Source organism: Chiloscyllium plagiosum, unplaced genomic scaffold (genome assembly GCF_037043375.1).
Source record: "Chiloscyllium plagiosum isolate Xiang-an unplaced genomic scaffold, Cpla_swu_hap1 HiC_scaffold_6, whole genome shotgun sequence".
In the NCBI taxonomy this organism is placed as follows: Eukaryota; Metazoa; Chordata; class Chondrichthyes; order Orectolobiformes; family Hemiscylliidae; genus Chiloscyllium; species Chiloscyllium plagiosum.
Genome location: NW_028270144.1, coordinates 49,488,900 through 49,506,060, shown reverse-complemented (window position 1 = coordinate 49,506,060; position 17,161 = coordinate 49,488,900). Strand labels below are relative to the sequence as shown.

Sequence of the window (17,161 nt, the reverse complement as noted above, 5' to 3'; positions counted from 1 at the left end):
TATCTGGTCTATAATTCTCTGTTTTCTCTCTCCCTCCTTTCTTAAAAAGTGGGACAACATTAGCCACCCTCCAATCCGCAGGAACTGATCTTGAATCTATAGAACATTGGAAAATGATCACCAATGCATCCACGATTTCTGGAGCCACCTCCTTCAGTACCCTGGGATGCAGACCATCAGGTCCCCCGGTACTTATCAGCCTTCAGACCTAACAGTCTCTCCAACACCATTTCTTGCCTAATATAAATTCCCTTCAGCCGCTATTACATCTGGGAGATTGCTCGTGCACTGGGAAATGGTATGTGGAGTGCAGGATTTGTTTCCTTTCTTCCCCTTCTTTGTTGCTGTTCTGCCTCATCATTAAGGTGTTTGAACTCAAAGCCTGATAAAAACATGGGGAAGACTTGTTGCAATTTTTGAACAATTGGTAGCAAGCTCTTCCCAATCTTTAAAGTCAATGCTACCATGCTTTAAGGAGAGTTCCTGAATGTCTTGTAGTATTACCTTTGTCCTCCTTGGAATACCTGCTTTTTGATCAGTAGGAAAACAGGACATTAGGCATAACATCAGTCCACTGTAGCAGATTTTTCAGAAGTTTTGTCTGATTACTTATGGAGCTAGCTTCAAGGAGAACACTAGCATTTGTTTGATGGTCCTCTATTGAATCTGAAGGATATGGTAGGGGTATTGCTGGTGAAATTTATCTAGCACTCCATGTGTCACTGAGACACAATCTAGCTCTCATTGCAGTACAGGGTATTGGTGACAACTGGATTTTTATAGATCTCTATTGTCAAATGCTCACTGCTGCTGTTTGTAGAAAGCTGAACTGGCACAACAGAACCGGATGGATCTATAAGTCGATGGAGACCTTTTGAGAGAGGTGCTGTTCAGGTCTGTGAAGTGCTCAACATATTCCAGATTCTATCCTTCAATGTATATGCGAGATGGAAAATTTGACTGATCAGGTCTGATTTGATGAATTTTGTTTTGGATAGGTCGAGTTTCTTGTCTGCAGAATTGAAAAGAACAAGAGTAGGTTGAAAATTGGGTGGAAAGTTGACAAAAACACTTCATACTGTAGGCTGTACTTTAAGCCAAGTTGCTATTAAAAATTATTAAAGTAGATAAGGCTCTGCGTCCTGGTGGAATCTATCCCAGAATATAAAGAGAGGCATGAGAACAAATTGCTGGAGCATTGACAGATATCTTCATATCCTTTTTGCCCACTGGTGAGGTCCCAGAGGACTGGAGAATAACCAATGTTGTTTAAGAACGGTAACAGGGATAATCCAGGAAATTACAGGCCTGTGAGCCTCAAGTTGGTGGTAGGGAAATTATTGGAAAAGTTTCTCAGGGACAAGATCCATACACATTTAGAAGCAAATTGATTTATTACTGATAAGATACCATGTTTTTGTGTGGGGCTGATCGTGGCCCATTGGTAAGAGTTTTTTGAGGAGGTGACGAAGATAAGTGATAAGGGAAAAGCAGTTGGTATTGTCTATGTGGACTTCAGTAAAGCCTTTAACAGGGTCCCTCATGGCAGACTGGTTCAATAGGTGAAGTCACATGGAATCAGGAGTGAGATAGCAAGATGGCTTCAGAACTATCATAGGAGACAGAGGGGAGCGGTGGAAGAATGCTTTTCAGAATGGAGAGATGTGACTAGAGGTGTCCCATACAGATCAGTGTTGGGATCTCTGCTGTTCGTGGTCTATGCAAATGATTTGGATGAAAATGGAGCTGGTCTAATTAGTAAGTTTGCAGATGATACAAAGATTGTGATGTTGCAGACAGTGAAGTTTGTCAGAAGACACAGCAGGATATAGACCAGTTGGAGGCATGGACAGATAAATGATACTTGGAGTTCAATCCAGCCAAATGTGAGGTGATTCATTTTGGAAGGTCAAGTACAGGTGGAAATTATATTGCGAATGCCAGAACCCTTAGGAGTTTTGATATGCAGAAGGATCTGAGTGGGCAGGTCCACAGATCACTGAAGGTGGCAACACGGGTGCATAATGTTATAAACAAGGTCTATGGCATCTTGCCTTCATTGGAAGGGACAGTGAGTATAAGGATAGACAAGTTATAGTGCGACTTTATAGAACTTTAGTTAGGCCACAATTGCAATATTGCGTACAGTTCTGGTCACCATACACCAGAAGGTTGCTGAATGCCATGGAGAGGGTAGGAAATGTTTACCAAGATGTTGTCTGGTATGGGGGATTTTAGCTACGTAGAAAGGTTGGATAGACTAGATTTTGTTTCACTAGAACACAGGAGATTGAGGGTTGACCTAATAGATGTTTGTAAGGTTTTGAATGGCATGGATAGGGTGGAACGCATGAGGTTTTCTCCCAAGGTGCAGGGGCCAATTATAAGGGAACACAGATTCAAGATGCAGGAAAGGAAGTTTAAAAGAGATGTGTAAAGCAGATTTTTCACAGAAAAGGTAGTGAGTACCCAGAACACGTTGCCAGAGGAGGTGGTGGAAGCAGACACAAGAGCAGCATTCAAGAAACATCTGGACAAATAAACGAACAGGAAGGGAATCGAGGGATACTGATCCTGTAAGCAAAGACAGTTTTAGTATGGAAGGGTAAAATGTGTCAACGCAAGCTTAGAGAGCCAAAGGGCCTGTTCCTGGGCTGTATCGTTCTTTGTTCTCTTTATTCTTTGTTATATTAGTCTCTGGTGTCAGTTTAATTCCGGCAATGGAGGTGACTGAGATTAAAGGGTTTTCCATCCAAGTGACACTCAATACACTAGAGGACAGCTGACATCTGATCTTTGGTAGAATGAGTGAGCAAATGGCTTTGTGAGATATTTATTCTTGATCCTTTCACTAACCCACTCAAGCACTTCATGTTTATCCTTCACTAATCCACTCACAAGTGAACATTGCATTCCTGTTTCATTCATTCATAACTCCCTACTATAACACAGTTTCATTCATTCATTCATTCATGAAACCATGGTTCTGTAGTATATTTTACTATCATAATATAGACCAAATTTAAACAACCCTATCTAATTAAAACAAACCTTTCAACTATGACTGACTTTTCACCCTTCAATACTTATCAACCTTTGCTACAAGCAGTGTTTAGGCCTATTTACTGCTGAATAAGTGTAGCATATCATAAGCAATACCATCCCCATCAAGTCTCAATGAAACATTATAATATTAAATCAGCCCTTACCAACCATCTCTTAGACCTGGAACACCAAACATTTCCCCAGTTAGTAAATACTTGTTAAATACCTTTTAACTGGGCCATTATCCCTTTAAGAAACTGTCAAAACAGCACTTATATGAAATTGCACGATTGAATGAAACTCACACAGGCAAATAGTAAACAAATCTCACAACCCAGCTACTGTAATCAGTTTAATATCCTTTATTCTTTTATTAAGTACAGGTACAATTTCTAACCCATTTAGGACATTTGGCCTCATATTTTTTAATTAACATTTACTAACTTAAAAGACAAAAGGACAAACTCCTCTTAATTATGCAAGCAGACTGAACAGGCACTTTATTTTTCAATAAAAATATATTTTAAAAAAAGATTTTTAATATTACAAATACAAAACAATACAATTCAAAACAATACAAAGAAAGAACACCAAAAAAAATGTTAAAAACCCAAACTGACCTCATGTACAAATGTATAAATATGAGTAGAAAAACATACATATATAAAAATCAAAGTAACTACTCAACTAAATAATTAATAACCAACAACAAGCTAACAAATAACTTAGCTCAGCCAAACAAAACACTCACTCTCAAATATCACATTCATATGTTCGCAATGCCCCCTCTCTGGATATTGGCCTCATAAAGCACAATCGCTATAGCTATATAAAAGCCCTTATTAGTGTGGCAGACAAATCTGTGTCCAGGTATTCCAAAAACAGCTGCCAAGTCTTATAGAAATTCTCAGTTTTGTGGTGTACCATACTTGTGAGAAAATTTAAGAGGATATACTCCATATCAATCTTCCGCCAACCCAACAGGCCCGGAGGATTTTCAGATATCCAACCTAACAAGATATTTTTTCTTGCGTAGAAAGTGAGGATGTTGAAAAGTTTTTCTTATGTGCATCTAAGGGAACCCACTGTGCAGGCCAAGAAGGAGAGAGATCAGGTCCTTCTCCACCCTCATACCCAAAATCCATTGCACCCACCACAGTACTCCCATGTGTTTGAAGCTTACCACAGGAGCAGAGACAATGGGCAAGAGTGCCCATACCAACCTTGAACTTGGGACATGCTGAAAATACCCCTGGTTTAAATTTTGACAAACAATCTGGAGCCAAGTGGACTCTGTGGAGAATCTTCAACTGTAAAGCATGGATCCTATTGCAAATTGATATTTTTCTTGTGTTTTCCCAAATATCTTCCCATGCCTCTGAGGAGACTTTGATGCCTAGCTCTCTCTCCCACACCCTGCAGAGTCAATCAAATTCTCTTAGGGGGCGCCCCCCCAATTGATGTTATAAAGTGCTTACAGAAAGTGTACTGTTAGCACTGAGTACCCTCCTCGCTATGTCGGATTTGTAGGGACCAGTCAAAGTGCAGTCTTTTTTTGAATATAATCTATAAGTTGAAAAAAACGAAAGAGGTCTCTGTTAGATAACTTGTATTTTCGTGCTAACTGTTCAAACAACATCATTGTGTCTCCCTCAAATAAATCGCCCATGCAAGACACACCCCTAGCTGCCCAATGTTTGAATCCTGAATCTATTATCTCCTGTTGAAAACCCAGCATACTCACTACAGGTATAAGAGAAGATGTTTTGCCAATATTGCCTTCCCTCTGCCGAATTGCCCTCCATGCCTTAACAGTATTGATAACATAGAACATAGAACAATACAGCACAGAACAGGCCCTTCAGCCCACGATGTTGTGCCGAACATTTATCCTAGCTTAAGCACCCATCCATGTACCTATCCAATTCCCGCTTAAAGGTCACCAATGATTCTGACTCTGCCACTCCCACAGGCAGCGCATTCCATGCCCCCACCACTCTCTGGGTAAAGAACCTATCCCTGACATCCCCCCCTATACCTTCCACCCTTCACCTTAAATTTATGTCCCCTTGTAACACTCTGTTGTACCCGGGGAAAAAGTTTCTGACTGTCTACTCTATCTATTCTTCTGATCATCTTATAAAACTCTATCAAGTCACCCCTCATCCTTCGCTGTTCCAATGAGAAAAGGCCTAGCACTCTCAACCTATCTTCGTACGACCTATTCTCCATTCCAGGCAACATCCTGGTAAATCTTCTCTGCACCCTCTCCAAAGCTTCCACATCTTTCCTAAAGTGAGGCGACCAGAACTGCACACAGTACTCCAAATGTGGCCTAACCAAGGTCCTGTACAGCTGCAACATCACTTCAGGGCTCTTGAATTCAATCCCTCTGCTAATGAATGCTAATACACCAAAGGCCTTCTTACAAGCTCTATCCACCTGAGTGGCAACTTTCAAAGATCTATGAACATAGACCGCAAGATCCCTCTGCTCCTCCACCTTACTAAGAACCCTACCGTTAACCTTGTATTCCGCATTCTTATTTGTCCTTCCAAAATGGACAACCTCACACTTGACAGGGTTGAACTCCATCTGCAACTCCTCAGCCCAGCTCTGTATTATATCTAAGTCCCTTTGCAGCCGACAACAGCCCTCCTCACTATCCACAACTCCACCAATCTTCGTATTATCTGCAAATTTACTGACCCACCCTTCAACTCCCTCTTCCAAGTCACTAATAAAAATTACAAACAGCAGAGGACCCAGAACTGATCCCTGCGGAACTCCACTTGTAACTGGGCTCCAGGCTGAATATTTACCATCTACCACCACTCTCTGACTTCAACCGGTTAGCCAGTTTTCTATCTAATTGGCCAAATTTCCCTCTATCCCATGCCCCCTGACTTTCCGCATAAGCCTACCGTGGGGAACCTTATCAAATGCCTTACTAAACTCCATGTACACTACATCCACTGCTCTACCCTCATCCACATGCTTGGTCACCTCCTCAAAGAATTCAATAAGACTTGTAAGGCAAAACCTACCCCTCACAAATCCATGCTGGCTGTCCCTAATCAAGCAGTGTCTTTCCAGATACTCATAATTCCTATCCCTCAGTACCCTTTCCATTACTTTGCCTACCACTGAAGTAAGACTAACTGGCCTATAATTCCCGAGGTTATCCCTATTCCCTTTTTTGAACAGGGGCACAACATTCGCCACTCTCCAGTTCCCTGGTATCACCCCCGTTGACAGTGAAGACGAAAAGATCATTGCCAACTGCTCTGCAATTTCCTCTCTTGCTTCCCACATAATCCTAGGATATATCCCGTCAGGCCCGGGGGACTTGTCTATCCTCAAGTTGTTCAAAATGCCCAACACATCTTTCTTCCTAACAAGTATCTCCTCTAGCTTATCAGTCCGTTTCACACTCTCCTCTTCAACAATATGGTCTCTCTCATTTGTAAATACTGAAGAAAAGTACTCATTCAAGACCTCTCCTATCACTTCCGACTCAATACACAGTCTCCCACTACTGTCCTTGATCGGACCTACCCTCGTTCTCGTCATTCTCATGTTTCTCACATACGCATAAAATGCCTTGGGGTTATCCTTGAGCCTACCCGCCAAAGATTTTTCATGCCCTCTCTTAGCTCTCCTAATCCCTTTCTTCAGCTCCCTCCTGGCTATCCTGTATCCCTCCAATGCTCTGTCTGAACCTTGTTTCCTCAACCTTATGTAAGCCTCCTTCTTCCTCTTTACAAGACATTCAACCTCCCTCGTCAACCAAGGTTCCCTCACAAGACCATCTCTTTCCTGCCTGACAGGTACATACATACCAAGGACACGTCGTATCTGTTCCTTGAAAAAGTTCCACATTTCCACGACATCCTTCCCTGACAGCCTGTGCTCCCAACTTATGCTCCTCAGATCCTGTCTTACAGCATCGTATTTACCCTTCCCCCAATTGTAAAACCTACCCTGTTGCACGCACCTATCTCTCTCCATAACCAAGGTGAAAGTCACAGAATTGTGGTCACCATCACCAAAATGTTCACCCACTAACAAGCCCATCACTTGTCCCGGTTCGTTACCAAGTACCAAATCCAATATGGCCTCCCCTCTGGTCAGACAATCTACATACTGAGTTAGAAAAGCTTCCTGGACACTGCACAAACACCGCCCCATCCAATCTAGTTGATCTAAAGAGCTGCCAATCAATATTTGGGAAGTTGAAATCGCCCATGACTACTACCCTGTGGCTTCTGCACCTTCCCAAAATCTGTTTCCCAATCTGTTTCTCCACATCTCTGCTGCTATTGGGGGGCCTATAGTAAACACCCAACAAAGTGACTGCTCCTTTCCTATTTCTGACTTCAGCCCATACCACCTCCAAAGGCAGATCCCCCTCGAACTGCCTTTCTGCAGCCATTATACCATTTCTAATTAGCAACGCCACCCCACCCCTCCTTTTTTACCACCCTCCCTAATCTTACTGAAACATCTGTAACCAGGAACCTCCAACAACCATTCCTGTCCCTCTTCTATCCACATTTCCGTGATGGCCACAACATCGTAGTCCCAGGTACCGATCCCCGCCTTAAGTTCACCCACCTTATTTCTGATACTCCTTGCGTTGAAGTATGCACACTTGAACCCATCTCTGTGTCCGCAAGTATTCCCTGTCAGTGCTACCTTCTCCACAGCCTCCCTAAATTCTTGGACATCCTGACAAACAGCTAGCCTACTTGCTGGACTACAAGTCCGGATCCCATCCTCCTGTCAAATTAGTTTAAACCCCCCCCCCAAAGAGTGCTAGCAAACCTACCTCACAGGATATTGGTGCCCTTCTGGTTCAGGTGCAACCCGTCCTGCTTGTACAGGTCCCACCTTCCCCAGAATGCAGTCCAATTGTCCAAATACCTGAAGCCCTCCCTCCTACACCATCCTTGCAGCCATGTGTTCAACTGCACTCTCTCCCTATTCCTTGCCTCACTGTCACGTGGCACCGGCAACAACCCAGAGTGACGATTCTGTCCTTCCTAGCTTTTAGCTTCCAGCCTAACTCCCTGAGCTCCTGAATGACCTCCCCACCCCTCTTCCTACCTATGTCGTTGGTGCCAATGTGCACCACGACTTCTGGCTGCACACCCTCCCCCTTAAGGATTCTGAAGACACGGTCCGAGACATCTCGGACCCTAAATAACTATTGAGTTATGGCAATATTCCCTAACTGTCCTCATTTTATCCAAAAGCAGCAAGCTAGTAAGGGGGACCCTGCCTGAGAGGTTTTGCTTATCTAACCATATTGAAACAGGGTCACCACAAGCCCAAACGCTCAAGCTTAGTTGATCGTCTTTAATATCTGGGAGATACACTCCCCCCAATTTGTGAGGCAATTGCAGCTTAGCTAATTTAATTAGGGGCCACTTAAGATGCCAAATAAAAGAGATGAACCATCCCTTCAATCTCCTGAACATTACTTGTTGAAAATCATGGGGAGCATTCATATAAAGGGTACAACAAACAGGGGAGAAAATTAATCTTAAAAGCACTATCCGACCTAATCATGAGACCGGAAGTGCCTCCCATCTTTGAATTGATTTGATTTTGTCGAATATTCAAACAAAATTAGCTCTGAACAACCAATCAAGATCTGGAGTGATGAATAAGCCCAAAAACATAAACCCTGCCCCGTGACCACTTAAATGGAAAGTGATATTCGCCCTCAAGATCTAGCACCTTCGTAAGACCACCCATAGGCATAGCCTCTGATTTTGCAAAATTAATCTTATACCCCAAACAGGTGCCAAACGAGCTGATGCATTGTACTAGGCGAGGCACCAAAACTACTGGATTTGACAAAACAAATGAGGACATCGTCTGCTTACAACGAAATCTTATGTAATTTTGACCCCACATCTGGAGCCAATATATTAGGATCCTTATGAATGGCCTCTACCAATGGTTCAATCACCAACATAAAAGGCAATGGCGAAAGGGGACAGCCCTGCCGGCTGCCCCTAAAAATGTTAAAATTCCTTGATCGTACTCAGTTGGTAATGACCGCAATGAGGGGGTCATGGTAGAGAACCTTTACCCATCTTATGAAGGCTTTGCCTAGCCAAACTGCTCCAGAGCATAAAAAAGATACAGCCACTCAACTCAGTCAAATGCCTTCTCTGCATCAATAGAAATCACTAATCCCTGTATTTACTGTTGTTGACATGCTTGAATTACATTATGCAGCCTCCTAACATTATTGGAGGATCTGTGGACCTTCATGAAGCCCGTCTGGTCCTCTTTAACTATAGAAGGTAACACAGTCTCCAGCCTTAATGAAGAGTCTTAGAGAGGATTTGAAGTCCACATTTAAGAGTGAATTGGCCTGTACGAAGCACAGTCTCCCAGGACCTTCCCTTTTTTAAGAATAGGCAAAATATTGGCCTCGCTCAGAGACAGCTGGAGACGATCATGACTGTATGAGTCATTGAGCATGTTGAGCATCAGGTCTGACAGTATGTTTATAAATTCCTTAAAGAAGTTGCTGGGTAGTCCATCAGAACCAGGCACCTTTCCACTCTGAAGCTGCTTCCCAGCCTCCTACACTTCTTGCTCTGATAAAGGGGCATTGAGAAAAGACTCTTGTTCGGGGGTCACACCTGGGAGCTCCAGATCTTTGAAAAAGGACTCCATCTTGGCCCACCCCTCGTCACAACCCTCATATTGGTATTAGATTAGATTAGATTACTTACAGTGTGGAAACAGGCCCTTCGGCCCAACAAGTCCACACCAACCCTCCAAAGAGCAACCTACACAGACCCATTCACCTACATTTACCCCTTCACCTAACACTACGGGCAATTTAGCATGGCCAATTCACCTAACCTGCACATTTTTTTTTTGGTTTGTGGGAGGAAACCGGAGCACCCGGAGGAAATCCATGCAGACACAGGGAGAATGTGCAAACTCCACACAAACAGTTGCCTGAGGCGGGAATTGAACACGGGTCTCTGGCGCTATGAGGCAGCAGTGCTAACCACTGTGTTGCCCACTTAGAGTAAAATCTCTGGAATGCCACATTAGTCTTTTTGGAATCACATGTTAGATTCCCAGACCCTTCCCTAATCAACGTAATAGCTTGAGGGGCACTCCTTTTCCTGGCGAGATATACTAGGTACTTGACTGGCTTGTCACCATGCTCATGTAACCTTTGCTTTGCGAATGTAAGCTCCTTCTTTGCTGTCTGTGTGAGCATGGAATTCAATGCAGACCGCAAAACTGTAATCCTCTGTAGCTTGACCAATGAGGGCCTGTCAAAGTAAGCCTTCTCAGCTGCCTTCAACCATGAAAAGAATGCAGTCATGTTTGAAGAAAAACAGTACTACAGTAAAAAGGTGGGAATAAGAGGCTCAGTATCAGCTTAGATGCAACAAAAAGAATGGTTTGAGAACAGAAAACGAGAATAATTGCTCTTCAGACAGAGGGATGGTGGAATCAAGGGTTAATATTGGAACTAATCTTTTTCTAACACAAAAATTTCATGGATATTGGAATATGGGAGTGGGGTTGGAATTTCATAATAAAGAGTGCAGGAGAGTATGCTTGCAGTGATTTAAAAGGGACAAAAGGGGCAACTTTTTCATGCGTGTCAGGAATGAGCTGTCAGAAGAAATGTGGAGGCTGGTACAATTACAACATTTAATAGGTTTATGAATAGAAAGGGTTTAGAAGGATATGATGGAGGGCTTTTGCCCGAAACGTCGATTTTGCCTGTCCTCGGATGCTGCCTGAATTGCTGTGCTCTTCCAGCACCACTAATCCAGAATCTGGTTTCCAGCATCTGCAGTCATTGTTTTTACCTTAGAAGGATATGAGTCAAGTGCTGGCAAATAGGGCTAGATTAATTTAGGATATCTGTTCGGTATGGACGATTTGGACTGAAGGGTCTGTTTCCATGCTCTACAGCTCTACGACTCTATTTGCCTTCTTCACTGCCTGCTACACCTGCCTGCTTATTTGGAATGACTGGTGAACAAGGAGATCCAGATCTTGTTCCACCTCCACCATTCTGAATGTATTATCATTCAAATAACAATCTCTCTTCCTGTTTTTGCTTTCAAAGTAACAACCTCATATTTATTTAAAATATATTGCATCTGGCATGCATTTGTCTACTTTGTATAATCTGCAAACTTAAAGTATAAAACATGACGATACTGCTCCTTTAAGAAGATTATGTTGTCCTTGTTTGCTTTTCAGAGAGGTAATAAAAGACATAGACTCTGAAGTCTAAGTTGAAGAGTTTTGGGGCTAGTTTGATTAAAGCTAACTGATACTGCCTCAGGAAACAGGTTTTCATGTTAAAAAAAAACACTTGTACAATGAAAGGGGAGCGGCCAGTTCTCCCAACTCAGCTTTACTCTGGTTCGGTTTAGTTTTTAGCAGTAGTGTTGAAAAGGTTACTAGACCTAAAGAAGCAGGTCTATGCTGATCCTCCTCTCTCTCTGACTTCTCTCCTGTAAGAACCTGTGTCTTATTTTACCTTTTGTGCCAAGGTGATTGTTGCATTTGGAACTGTATCATTAAGTTTGAGTGATCTGTTGGATTTTCAGATAGGTTAAGTTATTTGATGTTCTGCTCTCTTGTTTGTGTTTCATTTAGTAAGTACATTCTGTTTTGTTTAAAAGTAGCTTGACCAGGTGCATCTCTGCTGAAATATCTGCGTTACATCTGTTGAAAACAACTAGCGAATTTGGGTCTGGACTAGTTCTTTGAAATGTTTTGAGGGGTCTGGCCTGATCCATAATAAAATCATTAATGTATATTAGGAATAGGTGGGATCATCGCACTGATCATTGCAGTACGCCATTAGTCACTCTCTGCCACTCAGAAAAAGATCAGTTTATTCCTACTCTGTTTTCTGTCCATCCAACAGTTCTCATAGAATCCCTATATTATATTTTAAAGAATCCCTACAGGCCATTCAGCATCTGACCGCTGAACAGCATCCCATCCAGATCCACTCATCCACCCTAACCTTATAACCATGCATTAACTATGGCTAATTCCCCTAGTTTTACATCCCTGGATACTACGTGGCCAATCCACCTAACATGCACCTTGTTGGATTATGAGAGGAAACTGGAGTAACCAACAGAAACCCATGCAAGTAGGGGGAGAATATGCAAATACTGCACAGCCAAATGCCCACGGCTGGAATCGAACCCAGATCCCTGGTGCTGTGAGACTGCAATGCTAACTGTGCCACTGTGCCACCATGCCACTTCTAATCTACTTCAATCCATTTCAGTGCATAACCTCCTGTCCCATGCAATTTAATTTTAAATGATAATCCATTATGTGAGATCTTTTTGAAAGCCTTCTGAAAATCCAAGTAAAGCATGCCCACTAATTCCCTCTTATCCATTCTACCAGTTACATCCTCAAAACATTCCAGCAGATTGATCAAGTACTTTTCCCCATCATAAGTTCACGTTGTTGCTGTCTGATCCTCTTACATGGACTTACTGGGGTTAAATTGGATAGCTCTAAAATGATGTATAGAAACAGGGTGCTCAAGTAACCTGCAACTATTAAATGCACTGCAGACAGCCCACCAACTTTTTTGAGATTTCAACATGCAATCTATTGTCTGCATTCATAAGCAGAGAGCCCAAAATCAAGAGGTAGTTTTCCATCGACAGCCAGCTGTACTACATCTGGGCAGGTGCATCAGATCTTGAGCATGGTATAGAAGACATTCGACAGGTGAAAAAGCAAAGAGTGACAGACCGGGGAACATTGAGCAAGTACTTCCTGCATCACACTGGAAATATTGCCAGCAGAGCTAGAAGATGTTCCATGTATTCAAGAGGGAGCAAAGTGTCAGGATACCCTCTAGAAACATGAGGTGTTGGGAACAAATAGTTACAGAAGCTCATGGCAAAACTGTCATCAGAGGAGCTGGATATAGCGACACAAGAAGTTTGATGATCTCACATGTGGAGTGAAGATCGGCGATAAATCTTCACGTGTAACACAGGTTGACAGTTACTTCGGCATGTATCACTTTAACATAAACATATAATCAGTGATACTCTTCTCTCTTGACTTGCAGATGAGGCTGCACAACTAGTGGCAGCAGAAATTATTTATAGGGAAGCAGACAAATCTGCCGGTTCTAACCATCCCTCATGGAGGAGATGTTATCAGCCCTTATGGTAAGAGCCATTATTTAGGCTATGCCAGTAAGAGGGCTGAAACTATCAAAAGAGAGTTATAGTATACTGTTGAGCTGCCTGTCTGTTGCAGAGGTCTAAATATTTAGTCAACTAATGGCTGTTTGCAGATTAACGTGCGTTAGTCTTATTTAGTGTGAGACACATAAGAAAGATGGCCATTAGATTGGGTTGGAGTTATTTCTTATAGTTAATTGATGAGGTTAAGGACTGAAGAACATCAGACACACTGTTGGCAACTTTTAAAAGTTGATTTTGAGGAAGCTTAAGCAGTTTGACAGGTTGCTCTGTGTGCACAGTGCATTAACAGAGGATATCATTGTAAATAACATATTGGGCTGCAAGTCAGTGTAGTCCTCTCCATGATGGCCTAGATGTGGAGTTTAAAAATGCTGTCTGCAAGATGCCACTGCAATGGATTATTGTGAAATATTTCCATTTTATCAACATTTCCATCTGCCAACTCACTCACTCTACCATCTACTGACTTACCTAACCTTCCAGAACCCTACCCATTCACTAACACTCACACTGGATCTAAACTCACCTTAGGCAGCTCGTGATGTGGAGGGAGGGGTGGGGGTGCATACAGGACTTCCACAGAGTTTTCTATGCAACACTGCATTCCAACTTGCTGGACTCAGAAGACTGGCAAGGATCATTCAGCGGCATCGTTTCGGGGGAAATTGGATTTTTATTGAGTCAGTAGAGGTTGGAGCTTCATTGAGTCAGGAACAATTGGAGCAAAATCAAGTCAGGGGAACTGGAATCATAGAATCCCTACAGTGCAGAAAGAAGTCATTGAGCTCATCAAATTTGCACTGATCCTCCGAAGTGTAGCTCACTCAGATCCCTGTATTTATCAAGGCATCTAGTCTGACATCTCTGGACACTATGGGGCAAATTAGCACGGTAAATCCACCTAACCAGCACACCTTTGGACTGTGGGACGAAACTGGAGCACCCAGTGGTAACAATGCAGATATGGTGAGAACAAGCAAACTCCACACAAATAGATCCTGCATGTCATGGAGCAGAAACTAATCAAGATGGAAGGTGTGTGCAGCTTCTTCAGTGATGTTCTAATTAACAGAAAGTGAGAAACAGCATGCTGTAACGTTAAACAAACTTTGAGGTTAACTTCAGGATTATGGATGAAACTAAGAAGCACAAGAGTTGCTTCATGGTGTCAAGTGCATCATACCCGGGTCACCAAATAGATGATGGAAGATATCCACCCAACATAGGAGAAGGTAAAAGGCGATTTTCATAGAATCATAGAATCCCTACAGTGTGAAAACAGGCCATTCTGTTCTACAAGTCCATACCAACCCTCCGAAAAGTAACCCACCCAGAACCATTCCCCTACTACTCTACATTTACCCCTAACTAATGCTCCTAACCTACACATCCCTGAACCCTGGCTTTTAGCATGGCCAATTCACCTAACCTGCACAAGTTTGGATTGTGGGAGTAAACTGGAGCACCAGGAGGAAACCCATGCAGAGACGGAGAAAATATACAAATTCCAGCAGACAGTCGTCTGAGGCTGGAATCAAACCCAGGTCCCTGGTGCTGTGAGGCAGCTGTGCTAACCACTGAGCCATCGTGCAGCTCTTTTGAAAGCAAAGAAACCGGAGGACAAAGAAGAGTGTCGAACAATACACAACAATCCTATAAATGTTCTAAATTCTTTCCCAATTTCTGAACTTTCTCCTCCAGCACTCCACCTCTCCCATTACTACTTGAATAAATGCCACTCCCTCCACACTTCATGCCAGCTCTGATGAAGAGCCATCTGAACTCGAAACATTAGCTTGCTTTCTCTCCATGGATGCTGCCTGGCCCACTGTGATTGCCAGCAGTTTTTGTTTTCAGCCCAATTTAGCTAATACAGTCGTTCCACTGTATCAGCAGCTCCTAGTTAAATCAGATTGAGAAATTTGAGAAAGAGGCAGAAGAAAATCATTAATGGTATTATTAAATTCCAAATACGTGCATGTTAGGGAATTCAGTTTGCTCACTTCTCCAAACATCCACCCATACTACCTTATCCCAAATGAAACTCCCTGGATGGCCTCTCATGTCCCTAATGTCAAGGTCAGCTTCTCATTAACCTCCAAGGTCCTGCATGCTAAAATACAGTCCTTTTATCTCCAACATACAGGACAAAACAATGAAGCCAAGGGTGGCAATTAGGCGTGTTATACGTTTCACAAGTAATTCATTCGTAACATTTCACAATATTAAAAAAATTCTGCTAGGCTACAGAGAATTAAACTGTTAATCATTCAATCTTTTCAAAGTTTCAATATATGAACCCACAAATCATTTTAAACCACTTATTTTGTGCAAAAATACATAATAGAGATCAAACAGCCAGAACTGTCAATCAAGCCAGGATGTTGGAAGTGAAATAAACTCCTTCTCTGTGGTGGGTGGTAATGACGTGAAACTCTCCTAACTATGAGGGTGGTACAATCAGATATGGTCAATGATCTCAACAAGGAATCAGGTGGATATGTAAAAGAAATAAATTTGCAGCTCTACAAGGAGAGGATGGGGAATGGGAGTGACTGCACAGATCTACAGAGAACCAGCATGGACTTGATGGTCCAAATGTATTGTAAACAACTCAGTGATTCTATAACAATGACAAGACTCTTGCTGATTTCTGCTGCAGCACTGGCTGCAGAAATTGAAATTAAAAATGGGCAAACCACCCACATGGATGGAAATTTTCTTTTTCAATTTGGCTTCCATTATCACCTCACACATACAAATGAACAGTTTTCGGGAAAAGGATGATGCTAGGGTTACAGGTTTCATCATAGTACAATTGATCAAGGTGAAGTGGGGGTTTCAGTCAATTGTCAGCTTATGGTGACAAGGAAATAAAACAGCTTGTTCAAAATCTGCGCCATTTCAACATCAAGATTCCAAATTTGAAAAACACAATAGGTGCCTGTTTTCTTAAACTTACAGAATTATTGCTGTATTTTTCAAAATCAGCCCTGCAAGAGTCAAGTGTCATGTTCAATGAGATGATTTTATCACAAATAAACTGTAGTTCTCCAAAGATAAAATCAAATTATACAAATGAGGAACTACTTATGACATATTCACAATTGTATTTACCTACCTGAACTTTGAGGATTTTGCTTTTGAAACTGTTCAGTACTACAGCAACATCATCTGCATCATCGGGAGAATCTGTGCCTTCATGCCTGCAGGAGAGATTACAACTGATCACCAATGATATCACACACTATTATCAAAACAATTTGGACTCTGGAAATGACATAAATTAGACGATGGAGTCACACGCTAGCAAGAAATAGTGGAATGGCATCATAGAGAACAGAAAGGTTCTTTGGTCTCTCAAGTTTGTATTGCCAAAAATATACTACTAAACACACAAGTTCCAAGTTTCCTGCACTACGCCCACAGCCTTGAATGGTATGATTTTTCAAGTGCTCATTCAAGTACTTTTTAAAGAGTTATGAGGTTTCCTGCCTCAACTGTCCTCCTAGGCAGTGCATTTCATACTCTTACCATATTCTGGGTAAAGAAACTTTTCCTAAAATCTCTCAAAACCCCATCTTTCACTTAAAATTATGCCCCTTTGCTATTGACCCTTCGACTACCAGGAAAAATTGCTTTCTATTCACCCTGTCTGTGCCCCTCAATCATATACATCTTTATCAGGACCCTTCTCAACCTTCTCTGCTCCAACAAAAATAATCTGAGCTTCTCCAGCTTCTCTTTATTGCCGAAATACTACATCTTAAAAACATCCTGGTAAATCTCCTTTGCACTCTTTCTCGTGCAATCACATCTTTCCTATAATGTGGTGACCACACATTACTCCA

General features: G+C 42.2%; 1 protein-coding gene across 2 annotated transcripts in view; it reads right to left on the bottom strand.

The window, feature by feature from the left end:
* uggt2 (UDP-glucose glycoprotein glucosyltransferase 2) overlaps positions 1 to 17,161 on the bottom strand; it is a 374,691-nt gene that overhangs the window by 62,241 nt on the left and 295,289 nt on the right. For both annotated transcript variants that reach the window (XM_043691460.2, XM_043691456.2), the window contains exon 31: positions 16,432 to 16,516. In XM_043691460.2, coding sequence (XP_043547395.2) covers positions 16,432 to 16,516 — 85 coding nt within the window. The remainder of the gene's footprint in view (positions 1 to 16,431; positions 16,517 to 17,161) is intronic.